Here is a 22,383-nt window from a genome sequence, read left to right on the forward strand (position 1 = left end):
CAGCCTCGAGAGGAGCCCCAGCTGAGAGGGGCCCTCAGCCCTGGGTGTCCCTGGCTGCAGGGAGGGCTCAGGGCAGGGCCCGGGCTCTGCTCCGGGGCCCAGCAATGGCACCAGAGCAACGGGCAGGGTCTGAGCCCAGGAAGTTCCAACCTGGACAGGAGGAAGAAATTCTTTCCTGTGCAGTGACCGAGCACTGAACAGACTGTCCAGAGAGGGTGTGGAGTCTCCCTCACTAGTGATATTCCAGGATCGTCTGGACGCAATCCCGTGCGATGTGCTCTGGGACGGCCCTGCCGGAGCCGGGAGTTCGGACCAGATGCCGCACCGCAGTCCCTTCCAGGACGATCCGTGCTGGCATCCCGCACACGGCAGGAGCTCCGTTCCCCGCCCCCCAGCGCCGCCCTCAGCGATCCCGCCGCCGCCTGGCGCGTGCGCAGCGCGGGAACGCCGCAAGTCGCGCGAGGCGGCGCGGCGGGCGCGCGCAGGCGCGGGGCGGGGCGGGGCGGGCGCGCGGCGCTGATGCAAGAGCCGAGCACGGACTGACCCCGCGGCACCGACCGACCCCGGCCCCTCCGGCCCGCGGCCCCGCCCGGCCGCAGACATGTCCGGCGACGAGGTGAGACCCGCCGGCCACTACCGCCACCACCACCCGCGGGAGAGCCGCGGCCGGTGGCTGCGCCGCGCCGGGGCCGCCGCCATGTGGGCGCCGGGCCTGAGGCCCGCGGCGAGTGCGGCCTCCGCCCTGCGCGGGGCCGGGGCAGGGCTAGGGGCCGGGGCAGGGCTAGGGGCCGGGACGGGCGGGGGTCCCGCCGGGCCGGGGCTGAGGCAGCGCGGGGGGCGCAGGAGCCCCGCCGGGCCCGCGGGTGTGTGCCGGGGCCGCGAGTCCTGGGAAGGCCTGGAGCTCTCCGGGAGCTCCCAGTGTGCTGCCGGCGCCCGCCCCTGGCACGGAGACGCCGGAGAGGGAGACAGATGGCCCCGCCACCGATTCTCCGTCGTGTTCTGCGCTATTTAGCGAAACGCAGCGTTTAGGCAGTTACCACTCGCTTCATGGAGCTTTACTAGCTTGGGTTTTAACCTTGAGAGCTGAATAGCAACATCTGAACAAATAATAACTTCACGTTTTCCGGATCTGGTGGTGTTTGTCTAGGCCCAGTACCAGGGAAGTTGATACATCCGTGTCTAAAAAATTTTTCAATTGTTCTAAGTGCCGTGCGTTGGCAACTTTAGTGGCCTCATTTCCATTGCTCTCATGGGGAAAAGGAGAGTTTTCCGTGTGTGAGGTGCTTATCGGGCTGGTGTAGCTCGTGGGAAGCTGCCCTGGCTGGATCCAGGAGATGGCTGCTTCTGGCCTTGTATGTTCTCTCTGGTGTTGTTTTAAATACCTTGTGTCTTGTTTCCTTCAGAGCAAGGTGGTCACTCAAGCCTTGGAGACAGGCTTGTCCTACATCATAAAGAACTGGTGTAATTATGACTTACTATAGTAGGAGCTGTGACTGACCCACTCAGCGGCTTTAACATCTAGAATAAATACGTTGCATTTTTGTGCCTAAATGTGTCATGGGAGCTGCAGTTCTCATGTCTGGGCTGTTCTCTGCACTCATGAATGCTTGCATCAGGTGCTTTCTGACGCAGGTGATCACAGGGCCAGGGACGAGTTCATGGAGTGTCCTGGTTTGAATATAGTTTGTATTCAGTAAAACTGGTTTTCTTGCACAGTGAATTAATTTGACATTGGGATCATTCCTGGGATCTGCAGTGAAGTTCCACCTCTGGGCATGACAGAGAATAAAAATGATGGCAGATAGCACAGTTGAGCTGTCACTGTTCTTCAGGCTTTGGTATGAGTGTGAGTGCAGGTGCCTTCCAGAACTTATGTGGCTCTGGTTGTTGGGAGCCAAATACTTTAATACTGATGTAAAGTTGGTGAAACTTTTTAAAGCCTGTGAAGTTGAGGAGGGTGAAGACACGTGCAGACTGGGATAGATGGTAAGAACTTCGTTGTGTTGAACTGCAGCTTAAAATTTTCAGAGCTGTGTGTGAATGAAACTCGTTGGTGGGAACGTGCCCAGAGCTGAGGCACAGCAGGGGCAGCACAGGCTCATTTTGTGAGGGGAGGTAGTCTGTTAATGTCTGTTCACTTTATTAAAAATCCTGCAATGTACATAATCCTACTGAAGATCTGAAAGTTCTTTGAATCCTGCAATTTTGTGAAGCTTCAGGCAATAATACTAGAGAGTGCTGTGCTTTGAGTAGCCAGAAAATTTGAGTGCTGCTTGATCTTAGTAATTTTGCATCTCACCATAGACATAAGTCAGTGTAGTGTAAGGACACCTGAACTAACTTGATGAGGGCAGGGGTGATGTCTGCTTCCTAGACATGCCTGTGTTTATTCAGACTAAGGAAATGGGATTTATTTGTGACTTCTGTTGGAATCCCTGCCATTTGCCACTGTCACAGCAGTTCAGAGGATCATTGAATTCAGTCTTGAGTTGCATTTGGTCTATGAAAGTGATTGTGTTTCTCCCCCCTCTGTTCACTTGCTAATTTTCTGTAAGTTGGGATTTTGACTGTGTAGGCACTTGAAGTAAGGAGCAGCTATATGGAGATGGATGTGAGAAGGAGCCATGTGGTCTACAGAGGAGAAAACCCCATATGGGAATTTGGCTCTGAGAGCAGAAACGGGACAGGAATTTATAACTTTTTTTCACACAGGAGAAGCATCCAGGTTTGTTGTGTTTGTACTGGAGGCTGCAGTTCTTTCAGTAGAAAACCTGCAGCTTTGTAGTTTGTCAGAGCTTAAATGGTATCATAAAGTTTGGACTAAGCCAATGTGCTGAGCAGAGAAAAGGAATAAAGAAAATTTGGAAACACCTACCTCAGAAAGCCAGAACACGAACAGCCGGGTTATCAGGCTGGTTCATTTATGTCATGACTTGTTAAAGCAAATGTGACCTAAGGCTCCTGCTGAGTACTTGTTGAAGCCCTTGGTGAACAAATTATTTCAGGCTTAGGCCTCCTCCTCAGGTTGTGGAGTGTGATGTGTTCTGAGTAGGTGTTGGTGTGCAGAAGCCTGGCTTGCCCTGCCTGGCTGGGGTGGCCCTGCTCAAGGCCCCCTGGGTTTAATGCTGAAAACCAGTCTCCTGCATCCAGGAGTTGTCTGGGTGTGTTCAGTTCAGTGTGGTTAGGCTGCAGACACTCTGTAGGCACAAGAGATCCTTTATGGTGGTTCAGATGTCTTTTCCTTCACAAAGAGAGTGATTTGGGGCAAGGGGGGCTGGTTTCTTCTTAGAAACTATTACATCCAATCAAGGCATGATCTTAGGTTTGTTTCACATGAGAGAATAAAAACCTCTCCAGCATCTTGAAGAGCATCTTCATGGAAATGAGTCAGCCACTTGTGCTTGTTCCCAAGGCTATGGACTGTGCCCATGCAGGCAGCTTTCCTGCTGTCCCAGCAGGCTGGGGAGGACCAGGAGGAAGCAGATGTGTAACCAGTTGGACATACTGTGATTTCTGTGCATTACAGCAGTGTGATTCACACCACTATCTAAGGAAGCAACAGAGGAAAGCCCTCTGGCAGAACTCCTTTGAAGGTCATTCCAGCACAGCGTGTGCAACTAAAGACACACTTCAGCAGTTTGAAAGCCTCAGTGTCCCGTGTGTGTGCAGGCTTTGGGGATGTTGTGCTTCAGACACCCATATGAGCAGTTTGCTGCCTTTAGTAGAGCCTTTATGAAACGTGTGTTTCAGAAAATGGGAAGAATATCACAAGAATAGCATGTGTAGGAGAATGAGAAGTGCAAAGAAAGGTTGCATTGTGGGGAGAGGGCAACCAGCAGACTTCAGGGTGTAGCTGAGCAGGAAGTTGGAGAACTGCTTCTTGATGAAGTGCTGGTCCTTTCCTGAGTGAGGGTGTTCATGATGGTGAACTACAACTCTGTGAGAACATTCTTCCATTACTGGATAAAAAACATTGGAAAAAGTGTCTAAAATTGTTGTCTTTAACATATGCTATGGTGTGACAGTCCAGGCAGATGTGTGTAACAAACTGACCAACAGCTGGGATGTCAGCCTGTGTCTGAAGTGAAACAAAAGGCCTTAATGTGTTGGAAAAAATCCCTCAGGTCTGCAGATGATGAATAGGTTAAAAGTGAGTCTGGGGTTAGTGCCTTCTTCACAGTCAGACAAGGAGAATTAAGCTGCTTTGCTGGCTAAAGAGCTCATTAACAGCTTCTAATCACTTGGTGTCTGAGGTTCAGTTTCTCACCTCTGGGGAGGGATAAGGATGAGACCTTTGCCATTTCACGGTGTTCAGAGCTGATGCAGGTCTTGCTGTATCACCAGCCCCTTCTAGGTTTCCCCCTCATCCAGACTGTTCTTGTCAAGACAGTTGGCAAATCTTGCCTTTAATAAATCTGGGAATGAATGTGTCTCACAAGTGGAAGTGATGTGTGATTGGACTGAGTGCTTTGGTGGGGTTAAATTTTCTTCTGCTGTTGGGTGGTGCTGTATTACTGCAAAATTGGAGTCCACAATGGTCATAAAATAGAGATGGTAGCCAGTCTGTCAGAGAGTCATGGCTTTAACATATTTTCAGCTGCACTAATAAGTAGATGGCAGGAAACTTGGACTACAGGAAGAGCAGCAGAAGCTGTGATCTCTGTCAGTTTTCCCTTGTAATTGACACAGTTGAGGTTGAAGCTGAGGACCAGTTTGGGAAGAGTGTTATTAAATGAGGGGTGATTATTGAGCTGCTAAGGAACTCTTGACTTTTACAGATGATTTTCGATCCTACTATGAGCAAGAAGAAGAAGAAAAAGAAGAAGCCCTTCATGCTGGATGAGGAAGGAGGAGGGGACACACAAATGGAAGAGACTCAGCAATCAGAAACAAAGGAAGTTGAACCAGAGCCAACAGAAGACAAAGATGTTGAAGCAGATGAAGAAGACAGCAGGAAGAAAGGTAAAGTGAATCCATGTAGATAAACTCTCAAAGGTGCTGTTTTGAGACTACAAGGCCTGTTTCAAGAATTTGGCATCCCAGAGTACAATGTCAGAGCTCCGGTTTGTTTGGAGATTTGTGAGTAATCTGTGGTGCTTGTTTGGAGGGCAGATTGCCCTCCTGCTTGGCATCACATTCACAGACATCACCAAGTTCCCAGAGGCTAATGTAATTTCCATTTTTCTGACTCAAACAGTCTTTTGTGTGAGGCAGTGGAAAGAGACTCTCTAAAATAGTGTGGAGTTTTAAATCTTCCACGTGCAGTTGTTGCAATAATTCCACAAATATGGCTCTTCATCATTTGAACAATTAAGCAATAGTGTGAATAACAGAAACACGGTTAAAGGAGTTTCTAGTTTTTGGACAATTCTGAATGTTATAATCAGAGTGTTCTTTGGAATCTTTCAGGAAGTAAGTGTGTGATTGTGTATAAAATCTTGCTTTTTAAATTGAGGCCAATGTCATTTCAAGATAATCTAATTCAGAGAGTGCCATTAACTTAAATCCGTTTGTTGATAAAATTGGCTCCTGCTATAGACCAAAGAAACTGTACCTTCCTCCTACAGTTCTCTTCTCTTTTTTTTTGTCCAAGCATATCTAATGACAAAAGTGACTAATTTATCTTGTACAGCTGAAAGAAAGATTAAACATTTAAAGAATCAAAAGACACAGTTAGAAGATGCAGAAACTAAAACAGTATTTGGGGGCAGCGGGGAATGTTCCCTTCAAAACCTGAAGGATATCCACAGGGGTTACAGATTGTTGCTCATGTCTTACTGTAATGTTTTAAAGGTTTGGATGTAAATTAGAAACCTTAATGTCTGAACTGTTTCTGCAGTTACACTTCTTTAGGCAATCCTTTGTTCTTTAGATACAACAGATGACTTGGATGATTTAAACTTCTTCAATCAAAAGAAAAAGAAGAAAAAAACAAAAAAGATATTTGATATAGACGAAGCAGAAGAAGGTGTAAAGGTTTGTTTACATAACTTGACTATGGCTGAAAACTCTCTTGCTTTCATTTTCTTGAGTTTAGCAGTGCAGGAGTTGTTTCAAGTCTGTCATTGTGTCTTAATGCAGTTCATAATTAAACTTTACGTGTCTTTCATTTTTTTTGATGAACGTGTTGCTCCTGCCTGGGCTTTTTGTCCAGAAGTGGAAAAACCTGCCTGCTCTGCACAAAGAGCAAAAATACAGCAGTGTGTAGGAAGGGTTGGTTAACCTCAAGGTTAGTTGTCTTTTGGGGTTGGAGAGGTAACTGGATGTCAGAAGCCACACACAGAACAGTCCTCTAAAGGCCAGCCCTTCAAATAAAGTGCACATATCTGCCAAGAAATCTGTTTTCCCTCTGGTGTTTTCTTTAGAAAGGATTGGCTACTGTGCTGTGTTCCTGAAGGTGTACAAGATATTTTTACTCTTCTCAAGTTTTATTCCAAGTAGTGTTTTTGTATCACATGTCAGTGTAACTGGCAAGCCCAGAGAGCAAGAGGACAGAGAAATGTTACGTTATGTATAAACCTCCTCTTCAGATTCTGCCTTTTGGGGGAGAAAACGTTCCTCTGATCTACCCCAGAAGACAAAATACTTGCTCTGTGTTCTTTCAGTGTGCAGAACTGTGATAGCAAACTGGAGTAGCACAGCTTTGCTTTCCCTTACTGCCTGCCACGAAGGGTGTTTTGTTCCCTCCTGCCCTCAGATGGCTGCTGCCCTTAAGTATAGCCTGACCTTGTTCCTGGCTAGCCAGAAGTTAAGCCAGAAAGTGCAAATCTGGCCCTGCTCATGGCAGCAGTACAGGGCTCTCTTGAACATGCTGGAATTCCATTCTTACCTGTTGGGTTCCAGGGCTGTGGTGGATGTTACCTGTATTCAGCTCTAGTGTGCAGCTGGTATTAGTTCTGATGCTGTGCAGTGGAGGTCTGTGTTTAACACTGGATAAACTACAGTCTTACTTCTTTTCAGGAGCTGAAAATTGAAGGAGATGTGCCAGAGACAGTAGAACCTGAAGATGACCTTGATATCATGCTGGGCAATAAAAAGAAGAAAAAGAAGAATGTGAAGTTTCCAGATGAAGATGAGATAATGGAAAAGGATGAAGGTATAACCTAGCTCAGTGAGATGTTGAAAGTGAAATGTAGTCTACCTTGTATGTGAATAAGTTCTGTTCAAGTGCCTTTTTAGTTCCAGAATTTGTCAGAAAAGTATTCTTTAAAAGCACTGTATAAATTTCCCATGAGTGCTGGTGTCCCCTGTTGACAAACAGAGGAGACCTGCGTCCACATCTTAGTGGAATTTTATTTCGTATAAGCATGAGGTTAAAGAATGTTTCTTAATGAATCCCCAAAAACTTTCTTTACAGCATTTGAGGATGAAGATAGCAAAAAAGATGATGGCATTTCTTTTAGCCTTCAGTCAGGACCTGCGTGGGCAGGCTCAGAAAGGGACTACACATATGATGAGGTAATGTTCCAGAGACTTTTAAAACATATTTGCTATGTTCATCTGCATCAGTAGAGCCTTATGCTCGTATTTCCTATTTCTAACTTCAGAGTAAAGGACTTGCAGTCAGAAGCTCATTAGCAGACAGCTAACAAAGCATGTCTTCTGTCACAGTCATTTTCATATGGGGCAATACTGGTCATAGTTCAAACACCTCTGCCATGGGCAGAGCAAATCCGTGGGGAAACAGTGTTGGGATTTTGAATTTATCAGAACATTTTAAGTGTGTTCTGAAGCAGGTGGGGAAATGCTCTTAGGCAAAGGTACTCTGCTATTCACTGTGAATGCTGTTGCAGGTGGCTTTTAGAGGTGAGGTACTTTGAGACATGGAAAATGCTCACGTGGGTGTGAATCCCTTCTTTTGCAGTTGCTCAATAGAGTTTTTAATATCATGCGGGAAAAGAACCCGGACATGGTGGCTGGAGAGAAGCGGAAATTCGTCATGAAGCCCCCGCAGGTTGTGAGAGTAGGGACCAAGAAAACATCTTTTGTCAACTTCACAGATATCTGCAAATTGTAAGTTTCCTCTTTGGATTTCCCAGGAATAGCAGATGGATACACTGCTCTGTGCTCCTGTGTTGAAGGCAGTGTTTTCTGGCAAGTGGCTGTGGCAAACCAGGAGTGGAAGCTATTTCAGTCAGAGAGCTCATTACATTGCTCTGTGAGAAGATATTTCTGAAAATAATTTATTGAGATAATTTCTAATTTTATACTTAAATTACGAAAATGGTACATGGGCTCTTGGGCTGAAACTTGGTGAGTTCATTGGCTTCTATCAAGTTGGGTCACCAGTGTTACTTATGTGCAAGCCTTGAGGAGAAGGGTGGGAAAGGTTCTTTCTAATTTGAGCTGACTACAAATACTGTTCTCTCAGTAAATGATGTGGACTCCAGTAGTGTTTTCCCACTGTTTTCTGTAGTGATATCTATGTCTTAATTATATCTTGTGAAGACAGCTCTGTTCTTTGTGAGCACTTCTGGGAATGCAGATCTGATGGGTGTCATAAATGTGCCAGAAAACCCAGGGAGTTTTTAATGGTAGCTACTAACATTTTTCCAGGGGATGGGACAGTTGGAATGAAAAATCTCTAATAGAAAACTTCTGTTCCCTAGTTGCTGTAATTGAGTTTGGTTTGGTGGGGATGGTGGGAGGTTTTTTTGTGTGGACTCTTGAGGTTTTTAATGTCCTCAGTCATTGTGCAGGCCCTCTGGCACTGCTCCCTTTGAAACTTGGTAACTTAAATTGGATTTATCCTGCCAGTCCTGCATAAATACCAAATTTCTCTGAAGGGGAAAGGTTAAACATTTCCTTACTTTATTTTTAGATTACATCGTCAGCCAAAACATCTCCTGGCATTTTTGTTGGCAGAATTGGGTACAAGGTAAGGCTGCTGGGCTGTGGGTGTGCTTAGGCTCAGTGTTGATCAAATATAACATTTTGGGGATTAGATCTTTATACATGTCTGGAACATGGGGCTTTTGTTCCCTGCACTTCAGTGCTGTGCTGGGTGATTGAGGAGAGAACATTTTAGTGAGGAGGTACAGAGTCCTCCTTTCCAAGTCTTCCAAGTCCTAGGGAATGGTCTTGTTCACTCCCATGAGATAAACAGGTGAGGGTTGTGCCTGGGCAAAACTTCCTGTAGGAAGTAGCTCTAAATACCTCAGAATTTTGCATTTTTTTCCCTCACAAAGTAATTCTGGCTGTGCTTTTCTTGAAGAACACATCCTAACCTTGCTTCATGTTCCTGATTTGTTTTAACACTTCACACCTGCAAATGAAATAATCAATTTTCTCTTTTCAATTAGTGGTTCAATAGATGGTAACAACCAACTGGTAATCAAAGGAAGATTCCAGCAAAAACAGATAGAAAATGTCTTGAGAAGATATATCAGTAAGTAGAACCTCCTTTCCCACTCCAGCTTTCTCTCAGGCCCCTTGTGGTGCCCAGGAGCCCATGTATGGCCCAGGTGTGTGCCCACCATGGAGAAGGCTGAGGAGCCACAACTTCCCTTTATCATGGAGTAATGCAAATACAGGTGGTTCTGCCATGGTTGGGCCACATGGGCTGTACTCAGTCCTGCACTAAAACATGCCAAGGAAAACAGAGCATTTGAGAACTGCTTGTTTTCATCTCAGTTTTGTATCTTGGCTTTGATGAGGACTCTGAACAACAACAGTAATTGTTGATTTTGCAGTCTGTTGTACCCATGAATTGACAGATGCAGTGTGTGTGTGTGTGTCACTGCTGGTCAGAGGACTCAGATTATGTGTCACAGACCTCCTGTGTCAGTACCAGCATTGCTGACACCTGGGAATGCTGCTTCAGCAGAGGAACCCGGGCAACATCAGTGGGAAGTCTGTCCTGGTTATTGATTTTCAAACACCCGTGTCAGTGCAGGATGTACCACATCCTCTTCGTTAACCAGGGGCCATTTTTAGGTTTTCATAATCAGCCTCTTTGAGGTAGTAGGTGTGTTTGAACAGCTTTTCAAGACAGCTGTCCCACAGCTGCTGCTGCTCGATTAACTGCCCGTTCCTTGCCCGCAGAGGAGTATGTCACCTGTCACACGTGCCGCTCCCCCGACACCATCCTGCAGAAGGACACCAGGTTATACTTCCTGCAGTGCGAGACCTGCCACTCCCGCTGCTCCGTGGCCAGCATCAAAACCGGCTTCCAGGCTGTCACAGGCAAGAGAGCACAGCTCCGTGCCAAAGCTAACTAGGTTTGCTCATCAACACTGGAGGTGGCAAAGTGTTCTGGGGAGATGGGACTGGACAGGTTTACAATCGGAGTGGATTTACCATTGTATTAAAGCAAGGCTGTAAAAACGACAAGAAATTTGGCTTTTGATTGATTGGTCTGTGAAATCCTTGCAAGATGCAGATCCTCAAGCTGTTCACATACATTTGCTCATTGAATATATTTTACCAACTGTAAGGAGCGTGATGGGAAAGGAGGTGCTTTTTAATCCGTTCAGACTTCTGTAAAACACGAGATAAATTAAAGATACTATAACAGTGAGTGTCTTGGATTTGGATTTTTCCTTCAGTTTCCTCTTCCAACACTGGTGGGAATGGTTGGCGTGTTGTTCTGCAGATCATGTCACTGAGCTATGTCCAAGACCCAGAATGAAGTTTTAAGATAAAGGTTATTTTGCTTTTACATAACAGACTTATTTTAGTTCTGCTGTCATGAAACAGAGAAACCAGTCACAGAGTCCCAGGGCTGACAGGCCAACACGAGCCCTGCTCCTGCTTGTACAGCTGTGGGTGCATTGTGCACAGACAGGGGCTCAGGGCATGCTGGTACTGCTTAATTAGGCAAAAATAGCTCTGAGAGAGTTCAGACACCAGATTGATGCTGAATCTTAACACAGAATCAATAAACTGTACTGTAAGTTTTCATAGTGTCATAGTACTAAATTTTGCAATTTCTAATAGAGAAACGTTTATATTTCTGAAGTCCTGCACTCTTCATCACTTTAAAAAGAATCTAAATGCAGCAAAAAACAAATAGTAGGTCTAAATGTCATTGTATGGTGGCTGCAATACAGTCTTCTATAAATCTCGAATTTGCAGGGGACACTGCCAAGTAATTTGGGTTCCAAATTAACACTTTTTGCTTCAGGATCTTCCCATGCCCTTTGTCTGCTGGCAGTGTCAGTGACCTCGAGGGGACACCCGGTGCTGTCCTCGCTGGGTTTTGTGTAGAAATTGTTCCAGCTGGGGAGTACAAAGATGCAAATGGGGAGTGAAGTTCCCCCCTGGGTTGCAGAAGTGGGGACAGTTGTCACTTGATTGCCAGAATGTCCCAGGGGGAGGGAAAGGTGCAGCAGCTCAGGGCCCCCGGCACCCACCCCTGCAGGTCAGGGGAGCAGCCTCCTCCACAGAGGAACTGGTCCTTCTGAAGGCAATACAGCAAACACCACAACTTGAAGGGTTTCTACTAAGTTTTAACCTTTGTATGTTAACACAGAGCACAGTACTGCTGGGAAGTCACTCACTTGCTATTTGAAAACTTTGACAGCACTGTAAGGTGAAAAATCAAGGTTTTATGGTTGGTTTCTTAAAAGCATTTTGAATTTCAAGTGAGCTATAACAATGTTGGATGTATCTTAAAGTGAATAAAGCCAGGATCAGTGCCTCTTGTAACATCATTGTTGTATTGTTTCTTCCTCTGGCAAAGAGTCTCCTGTTGGGAGTAATACCTTGGAGAAGTGCGAGTTGCCTTTTTGTTCTGGTGGCTTGCTGGTGGGACACCCTGAAATAGTTCAAGAACAATGGTACTTTGTTCTAAAATGCTTGTTTTTCCCTGGGTCAAATACCTTTAACATATTTCAAAAATACAGTGTGGCCTGGAGCTGGTGCTGTATTTCAGTGCTTTAAATGAAAAGTTCCATTTAGTGAAATTGGATCAAAAAGATCCAAGTTAATAAAGGAATAAATAATTGCTCTAATCTCTCAGCTGTGAGCTCTGGCTCACAGGAGAGTTTCATAGGTGTATTTTGTAGATGTGCTTTGAGTCTGTGCATGAAACCCTCAGGGCTTTTAATGACACATTTGAGTGCAGCATCTTGAGCTGTAGGCTCAGATCTTGTTGTGGAATGACCTCCCTAATGCAGGAAAAGTCTGTGTCTAGGAGCAGATACTGGTAGGGCTTTATTTTTCTTAGAAAAAACTTCCAGAGTACATTGAAAAAGTGTTGTATGAACACAAATGCCTCTTAGGAGGCTGATGTGAGTTTGAAGTGCAGTTGTGTTCAGAGGCAAAAGAGTTTCTACTTGAGCTGGCTGTGAGAAACAGATTAAGGATGGTATTCTTAACAGAGGAAGAAGGAGGTGGTAGCTGTGGTTGCCCTGGGTCTGTGTGCAGACATCTTTCTGGAGACAGAGCTGTGTTCTCCATGGTTTTTTTCTCTCTGAGCTGGAAATTGGCAGTGTGGAAGTGTGGGAGCCTGATTTTGGATACTGACAGGCCCTGGGTGACCAAGAGCTGAGCTGCTCCTCTCCATGGATTTTTGCCATGCCCAGTTCTCCACCTGATCCAAGTAATCTGAGCAATGCAGGCCTGTTCCTTCCCAGCAGTGAAGGTGAAATGCCTTCCAGCCCAGAACATTCAAGAGAAAGTCATCTGAGACTTGTCCCTGGAGGAGCTGGGAGAACCAGACAGGAGAATTGCTGTTGTGGTCAGTCAGCCTGAGATTTACTGATGCCTTGGAAGAATAATCTCTTTATCCCCCCCCTTCTGCCAGGACATGCTTTTATCTCCACTGTCAGGTGGTTGCAGCTTGAATGGTTGAGGACCTTGCTCACATCCCTGCAGTAACCAGGGTAATGGGAACATCTCATTCCCTAATTCAGCACAAATCCAGTGGGATCAGCTGCCTTGGGGTTCCTGTGCTTCTGTTCTGCTGCAATCACTGGTGGCTACTATGAAAATCAGTGAGAATAAACTCCATTGCTGGGAGCTTCTGGCCAGAGCAAGAATTTAATCACTTTTTGTAACCACAACTGGTGTAAAGGAGGAGCATTTATGAGATGCCTCCATTGAGAGCTGGGAGTTTCTGGTTGGTCCCAGGCCTGTGAGATTGTGCAGTGTGGCATCCAGGACTGGCCACCTCACCCTGAGATCCCTGGTTTGGGACAGCTTCTCAGGGAGACTGGGGCACCTGGGGTTGTCTGCAAGGAGAGGAAAAAAGCAGATTTTCAAAGCTGCTGCTACCAGGACAGGGTTTGTCATGAATTGCAGGGGGTGTTGAGCTTTAATCAGGTGAAAAGACCTGTGGTGGTGGCTGGTGGAGGAGGCACAGGAATAGAAACAGCAGGAAGTTCCTGAAAGTCAAGAAAAGGGGAAGTTGAGTGTGATGCTGACAGCTGAGAATCATTAGAATTTATCTGTTCATCTTGTAAATGACATTTCTCCAGCTCTCCGTTCTGCCCCTGTGCTCAGTTTTTCCCTAGAGGTTTACTCCAGGTTACTGGAATAGTATCCAAGAAGGTGAGAGGCCTGGCTTTGAGAAGGATGTGTACATAGATGTTGAACAGAAATCAGCAGCTGCACAAGAATTTGCCAGTTCAGATTCAGGCTGGACGGAGAGCAAACTGCAAAGCCTCTCCAGCTCCTAAAGGAATTGCTGGATTTTCTGTTTCTGAATTGTTCCTGCCATGGGGAAGGTCAGTGCCTTGTTGCCAGAGTAGCAGAGGACCCAGGTCCCAGGGGGATCAGGACAAGCCTGTCCTGGGGAAAACCTTTCCTAGGCTTTTGCAGCAGTGCCCACTTCTGGAGTCTGCAGAGGGTGGGATTCTCTCAATGGCCGTGGGAGCAGCCAGGGTTAGGCTGGATCTGTCTGGCTTCGCTCCTCATTCTGCTCTCTGCATTTATAGGGACATTTGGCAGTTCACAGCTTGCTCTGGTTCCAGGGGTTTGGGCACCTTGGGAAAACTCAAGTGGCTCCAGTTTGGGATAATAGCTAAAAGGATTTTGGGTGAACAGTAAAATCCTATAGCAGAGAAAGGAGCACAATTCCCTGTGTCCTTTCCCTCAAGCACAGAGAGCTGAGGGAGCAGAAAGGTTGCTCTGATCTGATCAGTTGCTTAAAGGATCTCATGACAGGAGGAGGAAAAAGGCTTTTCAAGGAAGATGTTACAGGGAAATACCCTGCTAAAGAGAAACAAGTTCCAGGGCTGCTGCTGATCCTTAACACATTATCTCACCTGGACAAGCCTTTGAAGGGACCTCACCTGTCCCTGGGCTAAGAAGTTTGGTGTTTGCAGCCCTTTCATGATTTTATCTATTTCAGTGATGAAGACAGGGAAGCGCCTCCAGAGGCTGTTCAGCCAGTGTTTAGTTTTTAGAGAAAGCCTGAATGCTGCTTTTCCTGCAGGTGTTTCACCATACGTGGACTTAGATAAGCTCCACATAAACATTCCCTTAGGTATCACATGCATAACCCTGTGCCTTCCTACACATCCTCCATACCCAGTGGCTGTCAGTCTGTCAGTCTGCCCCAAGCCCATGGGAGCAGGTCTTACACAGAACTAGAAATTCCAGCTGGCCCTGGAAATGTGTTGCTGCCCAACAGACCTGAGGAACTGGGTTTTCCTCACTGGAAGAAAAACACTTTCTCACTTCCCTCTGCCCTTGTCTATAAGCCCAGGCTCACTCCTTGCTGCCTGAGCTTGCTGTTCATCTTTTTTCCTTTTTGCATATTGCAAGCACCTGCATAATTCTGAAATAAAACACTTTACCTCTTTACCTCTGTGGTGGGAAGCATTTTTCTGCCCAATACCCACCAGAAATGTGTGGTACATCCCTTCCTCCCTCTCTTTTCAGCCCATTGCATCTCCCACAGTGGTCTCTGGACTCACAGAAGTTTTGCATTTTCTAACAGAAGCCAGCATCCTTAATTCTACATTCTGTAGTAAAGCACATCACTTTTAAAATTAATTGTTTCTGCCCCCAGCCCTGCTTTGGGTATTATCCCATGAGTTTGGTGTATTTCTTTCTTCAGTGTGAGAGCGTTGCACTGGGGGGGAGCAGGACTGCGGGACTGATGGCAAAGCAGTTTGTGCCCTGATTGTCACCAGTGTCAGGTGGTGACACAGGGAGGAAAGCTGGATGTGATTAATTTTGAAAATAAGGCACAGAAGGCAAATGCAAAATAAATTTGCAGTTACATTTCTTGTTTTGTGGACTGAAATGCCTCTGCTGCTCATTGCCCTCAGACCCTGCTGCAGGCCTTGTGCTGCTTTTGTTCAGCACCAAAATTGTCTTTTTCCCACCAAGGCTGTGATAAAATAAGTTCTGAGAAATGTGAGCTCATCTAAAATGAAGCTTAAAACATTTTTCTTTGCTGCCTTGTCCCCACACTCCCCAACACCCTCAGACAACAGGGGGAGGAGATGTTGCTTTCTCTATTCTTCTGAAGCAGCTGTGCAGGCAGCCCTGGGGTTCTCCTGATGTGATTTGTGCTTGAGGCTGTGGGTGCTGTTGAGGGAAGGCCCTTGCTTGGGGCTGCCTGTGGAGTCTCAAATACTCTGTACATGGCAGCTTGTTTTTAATTTGAGGCCTTCCCCACTTCCCCAAAATTCATTTAAACTGTGTGCTGAAGCACTTTTTTTCCCTTTACTCTTTGTTCTGGATAAGGAGGTGGCCTTTAAATCCTGCCCCTGGCCAAGAAAATCCGTGGCTTGAATCAAGAGGAGTGTGCTGAGGCTGGAGCCCCTCTGTCCCTCTGGAGATGCCGTGGCCACTCCTGAGCTGGGCCAACTCAGCACAGGAATGCTCTGGCCAGTGTGGGCAGGAAGGGAGGGGCCAAGCTGGGGCACAGAGCAGGAGGGGATGTCCCAGCTGAGCTGCCAGACCTGCTCTCCTCACCCCACCTGGCTCGGGCTCACCCAGCAGGAGGAAGCTCTGAGTGTTTGCAGTGCTGGGGCTCTGCACCCTCGTGCCTGGGCCAGCCTGTCAGGAAACAATCCCCTGCCTGGGAGGACATCTGGGCAATGGAAGGTGCTGAACTGGACGTGTTCTTGCTGAGCCAGTGCAGGGTGTCCATCCTGACACCTGCCCTCTGTCCAGGGCAGGCAGAGCATTCCCCCTGTGGCTGAGTCCTTTCAGCACCACTGTCCCCATGCAAGGCTCGAGGGTGTTTTCCTGCCAGAGGATGGACAGACTCCACCAGGAACCCGTGGGGTTCTCGACTACATCTCCAAATGTTTGCAAAACTTGACTGATAAGAGGAAAAAGAGGGAATTGAACCTCCTGCAGGTAGCAAGAAGACAATGCAGGAGGGATACAACCACTGTGACAGACACAGCAACTGGCTCTTAAAAATTCCCCAAAGAACAGTCCTGTTACAGCTGCAGTAACTGAAATGTTCCCAAAGTGCTGCACGGCCTGGAACTGTGATGCTCATCAAAGTTAATGGGAGTTACTAAAGTCAGTGAGGGTTTTTGTGGCATCTCCTGACTCAGACAATGCATGACTGCAGGCATTTTGGCCCCAGTGATTGATTGTGTCCAGAAGCACCTGGAAGGAGCATTTGGGACTGGAGTAACCCTGCTCTGCTGCTCTAATGCCTGCCCAGGCCAGCATGGGAGAACCAGAGCACCAAAACTTCCTGCACATCTGCTGATCCCATCCCATCCCATCCCATCCCATCCCATCCCATCCCATCCCATCCCATCCCATCCCATCCCATCCCATCCCATCCATCCCATCCCAAGTGTGTCACCAGTCTCAGACATTCCCGTTTCCTTTGCAGAGGTGCAGGCAAGGCAGCAGGCACTGAGACTTTGGGGTTGTTTCTAACCAAGACCACGCTGCTTTTGCCACTGATGGGATGGCAGCAAACAGAGCAGTCCAAGTGAGAAGCCAGGTGAGGTCCAGGACACTTGGGAATGGGACATCCCCTCTGTGGGTGGTTGGGAAAGTCTTTAACAAAAGCTTTTTTCAAGCTCACACTGTGGCAACTGGTGTGTGTTCAGTTGAGCTACTCAGCTTCTGGTGGTCATTTTTCTTCAGACTATGCAGATGTTGAATTTATTGTTGCCTGTGGGGTTGTTCTGGAGAGAATGGACTGGCCTAATCCTTGTCCTCCCACATGCCAGCAGGACAGGGGGGATTTACAGGGAGCAACTCCTTGGGGATGCTGGACCATGGAAAAGGAGGTTGGGTGCATATGGGGTGGGACCCTTTACATTCACTCAAAAGCTCACGGAATCTGACACATCTTTTTTGCATCATGGATGTTTAAAGGGCCTTGGGGAGAACCCCACACATCTTTTTGTTAGCCAGGCCAACCCTAAAGGCCCAGGAGCTGGCTGTGCCTATGAGCCAGAAGATGAGATGGGGAAGAAAACCAGGTTGGTTTAACTTCTATCTGGAACTGAGGAAAAAAGAATTTATGACTTTTGGAAGAACAGGGAGGCAATTTAGGACAACTACAAGGGCTATGCAGGGAGAAAATAAGAAGGGTCAAAGCTCAGCTTGAACTTAATCTGGCTACTGCCACAGAAAACAATAAAAAACATTGTGAAGACATTAGCAACACCAGCAGGGCTCAGGAGAATCTCCCTCCTTTATGGGATGTGGCTGGGGGCCAGTCTCTTTTCCCAGATATCAAGGGATAGGACAAGAGGAAATGGCCTCAGGCTGTGCCAGGGGAGGTTTAGGTTGGATATGAAGGAAAATATTTTCACTGAAAGGGTGGTCAGGCATTGGAACAGCTGCCCAGGGCAGTGGTGGAGTCACCATCCCTGCAGGGATTTAAAAGAGGTGATGTGGCACTCGGGGACGTGGGTCAGTGATGGCCTTGGTGGAGCTGGGGTCAGTTGGACTGGGTGGCCTTAGAGGGCTTTTCCAACCTAAATGGGTCTGTGGGAAAGCCCCTCAGAGCAGGGGTGACCCCTCCTGGCTGCCCATTCCTCTCCTGCTGGAGCCAGCAGGGAGCTGTGCAGCTGCTTTATGGCCCAAAGGGTGCATGGAGGGGTCAGGGGTGTCCCTTTCCCACCCCCTGCTGCCCCCTCACCTCTCCGTGTGGGTTCTCTTCGCCATCACAGACAGACCTCGGTGAGCACCAAAACCCCAGAACTCATTTCCTTGGGGCCCCACCTACAGCCAGGAGCGGAGTGAGCTGCCCCTACAGGGGCCTGAGAGCTCTCCCAGTGCCTCGCTCTCCTCCCAAGATAATGAACAAAATCAAACCAGTTGTTTGCTGGGAGACTTTGGCTGTGGAGTGACCCAGCCCCAGCCCCTGAGGCACTGCAGCACCTCAGAGCTGGGAACATGACTGAAGGTTGGGCTGATTTCCATCTTCTTGAGAGCCAGTTTGACTTGGTTTGGTTTTGGGTTTTTTTTTTCCCCTCCTGTTGTTCCTCCTTCCAGCCACAGACACCCAGTCATCAGTCTGATGCTGCTGCTTTCCTCACCTTGAAGGGAACTGCTGACTGATGGCAGGATGCATGGAGAGATGGATGTTCAAACATCTCAGACTCACCATAAACTCAGGCAGCTTTGCCCTCCAGTGCTGGATGGTGGCTCAGCCACAAAGAACCCACCAAGGTTGGATGGGCCTTGGAGAAACCTGGTCCAGTGGAAGGTGTTCTGAAGAGATCATGTTTAAGGTTCTTTCCAACCCCAGCCATTCTGGGATTCTGGGATTCTCCCCATGTGGTCGCTGGTCCCTCCTGACACCACTCTGGTACCAACCAGAGCAACACTGTGCTTAAGGAGCAGTTTTTGGCACTGCTGGCTTGTGCAAACTGGCAAAGCAGCCAGATTTTTCCAGTCCGTTATGAGCTGGACAAGTGAAAAATGCAGAGATTAAAGGCCAGGATTTGGCCCCTGCTCTCCTGCATCAAAGAAGTTTCCAAGCCTCCAGGGGAAAATCCCAGAGCCCCTGTGAATGCAGATGTTTTGGTCAGCCCAGTGGGATATACCTTGTGCAAGGGAAAGCAAATCCTGTGGGGAGAGCGGAGGCTTGGAAAGGGAAAAAAGCCTTGTCTGGAACAGAAGAAACAAGTGTGTGTGTACAGCAGAGAGAAGAGAGGGGAGGCAGATTAGATTTCTTTCTTTTATTATACAGGATTGTATGTACAAGGTCACCTCTCTCCCGAACATCAGCATCACAGTCAGTTCACAGCCACACCTGCAGCTCATCTCTCCAGGCCTGGAGAACAGCTCGGGACAGCACGGTGCAGACATTGCACAGGAACCACAGGGGAAGGATGGGCTCTCCCTTCAAGCCCTCCTCAAGCAGCCCAAACTAAGAAATGCAAAGGAAACTTTGTGCTTCAAGGGCCATGCGTGCTCCAGGATGGTGCCAGGGGGAGGAAGTGTCACCCCTGGAGCTGTTTTCCCTTCACCCTTCCAAGAGATGCCATGGATGAGGTTGGAGCACTCGGGACCACCCAGGGCCAGGTGTGGGAGGGATTGGCCAAGGGGAAGGTGTGGACAGCACTCTGGGTTCCAAGCACTGATGTGTGTGTGTGTTCTGGAGGGGAGGGAAAGGGGTGGGCAGGACACACCAGGTGTGAAAAAAGTGCTGTGGGAGTTTCAGTCCCATCTACCCCGGGAAAACAGGACAAGCCCAGCAAGGAGAAACCAGAACGGCTGAGGCCTCTCGGGTGCGGGGGTCCCACGATGAGCCCTCTGCTCACAGCACCGGGCAGGGGGCAAAAGCAGCTGGGATCTGGGGAGCAGGGGGGTGCTGGCACACCCACATGCATCGTGCTCGGGGTATTCCCTGTCCCCAGCCTCGGGCACGCTGTCACCCCGGGGATGGAGCTCAGGCAGAAGCAGGAGCTGTCTCACCACTCTCCTGATGTGCCCTGACCGGGGCAGGAGGAGATGTGGGCAGCCAGGGAAGGGGCTGATCTCTCTGGCTCCAGGCTGCAGGAGGAGCTCCCTTCCTTCCAGGGAGCAGCTGGTCCAAGGAAAGGGTCTCATCCACAGCTGCTGACACCCCTCACTCTGCAGAGGCTTGCTCAGCCCTTACATGGTGGAGAATGAGGACACCAAATCACCGAGGGTGACGTGTCCTTGGTTTCTCCTGCTTGGGATCACTTACTTTCCTGCAGCTTCCTCTCCCCTCCCCTCTTCAAGCAGCTTCCCAGAGCGCAGCAGCTGCTCCAGCACCGACTCCTTTCCACCTGGAAGTGACCCTGGACACACAGCAGCTCATGGGGCGCAAGAGACGTGACAGGAGGTGGCCGTGCTGGGGGACAGCTCACCCCACACCTCTGACTCAACAGGATCTTCAGCACAGGCACACAGATTGTCCAAACTGAGACAGTATTTTTCCCCCAGTCAGGAAATGCTCTGGCTCTCACCTCGCACAGAAAAATGTCTTTATTGGGTTGGGCTGAGTTCTCTCTGCTCTCCTGCAAGCAGCTCTAGAACACCTCTGGCTCCCTTGGGGACACAGCTGCTCTCCTGGTCTCTGTGGGGGCTCTGGGTTGTGCAGGTCTGGCTCCTGCCTCTGGCTGCAGAGCTCCGAATCCATTGCAGGGGTGGTGGGGATCTGCTGGGAGGATGAGTTTTCTTTGCCTTTGCTTTACAGATGGATGGAAGATGTTGGGCCATGTTTCTCCTTTGAATGCCAGGTAGAGATGACAGCAGCACTTCCATTCAGCTTGTCTTGCTCAACGTGCCAGGACAGGGTTTAGCCTCGTGCTTTCCTCACACTGTTGCTCACAGCTGCTCTGGGTGGGCTGCAAGGAGAAAAGGGGAGCTACAGCACTGTCCTTGAACCCCAGAGATTTGTCATTTAGGAGGGAGACTGGCCAGTGACCCAGCTGAGCAGCCAAGCTCCATGTCTCCACACAGGGGATTGGTGGAACAGAGCCTCTCCTGAAGCAGCACCCCCCCAGCCCAACATGCACAGAACAAGAGCTTTGGCTCAGAATCAGCAGCAGGGGAGCTGTACCTGGTTACTGTAATCTGGCATCCTCCACATCTGTGTAATGGCTGTTCTCCTGCAGGGAAAAGGAACCACAAACAGTAAACCCCCCTGTGTCCCTCCTGCCCTGCCTGGGGCGCTGTGACACCTCGCATGTGGCCACCAGCTGGTCCCCTGGTGTGGGAGAGCAGTGCCAGGGTGCTCTGTGTGATGGAGGAGCTACAAAACACACCTGGTATGGACACCAGGGGCCAGGGCTGTGCTTGCTGGCACAACAGAGGCCCAGGCAAAACCACACAATTCCTCTGGCTCCTTACTCTGAAACGACTCTGCCAAACAGACCTGGGGTGTGTAATTCCCTCCTGGGCTTGGAAGTGATGGAATCATAGAATCGTTTAGATTGGAACAGACTTCCAAGATCATCAAGTCCAACCATTAACCAGCACCTCCATGTTCACTTCCCTGGGCAACTGTTTCAAGGCCTGACCACCCTTTCAGTGAAGAAATTTCCCTGATCTCCGATCTAAACCTCCCCTGGCACAGTTTGAGGCCGTTTCCACTCATCCTGTTTCTTGTTCCCTGGGAACTGTCCCCTGATGCCAGCGTGCATCAGTCCACAGAGGCAAATCAGAGTCCTGATTCTGCTGCTGAGCACAGGAACTGTTTGCAGCAGTCCCAGTTTGCAGCAGAACTCATTTTCCAGAATGGTAACACACATTCATCACTACAAATACCACAGTAATGGTGCTGAACTGCTTCCCATGCAGGGGGTTTGGAAAGCATGGCATGTTGTTGGACTGGCTTGATGGTCTTGCAAGTCTTTTCCAGCCTTTGTGGTTGTCTGGAATTTCCTGCTGGAGCTGTTGTGCAGTGCAGCATCGCTGGGAGAATGGGGTGCTCAGCAGGAGTGTTCAACCTCCTGCACAGGGGGAGCATTTCAGGGATGGAAACGGATCCAGCAGTTGTCTGCAGGGGACACGAGGGAGTCCAAAAGGAAAGGCAAGGAAACAGGCTGTGCCTGAAAGCCAGGGGAGGTGTCCTTGCTGTGGGCAAGGATCAGGGACAGCCCAACGGGGCTGACACTGTGGCAGGCATCTCCTCACACCACGGGTACAGAGGCTCCTCTGGAGGGCTGCAGGACGGGGCAGCTCCCCCAGCCTGGGATCTGGGGGGAAGGAGCAGGGCTGGAGCAGGAAACAGGAGACTTTTGGAGAGCCTCAAGAGTAAGTTCCTGACCCAGCTGACCAGGGGAAACATTGTTCTCATTCCTGATGGCCAAGGAACACCTGGTCAGGGATGTGAAGGTGGAGAGAAGCCTTGGCTGCAGAGCCCATGGGACTGTGAACCTGAGTAACCTGAGAGAAGTGACCAACACCAAGAGCACGATCAAATCCCTGAACTTAGGTGAGCAGATTTTGGGTTGTTCAGGGATCTGCTGGGCAAAATCCCATGTGAGTCTGCCTTGGAGGCCAAGGAGGCCCAGGACA

The 22,383-nt window shown here is 48.7% G+C and overlaps 2 protein-coding genes across 6 annotated transcripts in view; one reads left to right on the forward strand and one right to left on the reverse strand.

Annotated features, from left to right (window-relative positions):
* Positions 1-481: 481 nt before the first annotated feature.
* EIF2S2 (eukaryotic translation initiation factor 2 subunit beta) lies at positions 482-11,649 on the forward strand. The gene is made up of 9 exons (XM_069034161.1): positions 482-616; positions 4,779-4,962; positions 5,873-5,976; positions 6,961-7,096; positions 7,358-7,458; positions 7,865-8,013; positions 8,822-8,878; positions 9,303-9,388; positions 10,045-11,649. The coding sequence occupies exons 1-9, from the start codon at positions 602-604 to the stop codon at positions 10,218-10,220; spliced, it is 1,008 nt and encodes a 335-aa protein (XP_068890262.1). The 5' UTR covers positions 482-601; the 3' UTR covers positions 10,221-11,649.
* A 7,420-nt stretch (positions 11,650-19,069) lies between these two features.
* Positions 19,070-22,383, reverse strand: part of RALY (RALY heterogeneous nuclear ribonucleoprotein) — a 119,772-nt gene continuing 116,458 nt past the window's right edge. For all 5 annotated transcript variants that reach the window (XM_069034141.1, XM_069034142.1, XM_069034140.1 and 2 more), the window contains 2 exons: positions 20,924-20,972; positions 19,070-20,708 (listed from right to left, as the gene is read on the reverse strand). In XM_069034141.1, the coding sequence (XP_068890242.1) occupies positions 20,928-20,972 (45 nt within the window). In that variant the 3' untranslated portion in view covers positions 19,070-20,708; positions 20,924-20,927. The remainder of the gene's footprint in view (positions 20,709-20,923; positions 20,973-22,383) is intronic.

Source organism: Aphelocoma coerulescens, chromosome 20 (assembly GCF_041296385.1).
Source record: "Aphelocoma coerulescens isolate FSJ_1873_10779 chromosome 20, UR_Acoe_1.0, whole genome shotgun sequence".
Taxonomy (NCBI): Eukaryota; Metazoa; Chordata; class Aves; order Passeriformes; family Corvidae; genus Aphelocoma; species Aphelocoma coerulescens.

What these genes read in the sequence shown, in the direction of transcription:
- EIF2S2 (XM_069034161.1), top strand. An exon ending in GATAATGGAAAAGGATGAAG is followed by an intron (nt 7,097 to 7,357) that starts GTATAACCTAGC and finishes CTTTCTTTACAG; the next exon opens with CATTTGAGGATGAAGATAGC. An exon ending in TTGGCAGAATTGGGTACAAG is followed by an intron (nt 8,879 to 9,302) that starts GTAAGGCTGCTG and finishes CTTTTCAATTAG; the next exon opens with TGGTTCAATAGATGGTAACA.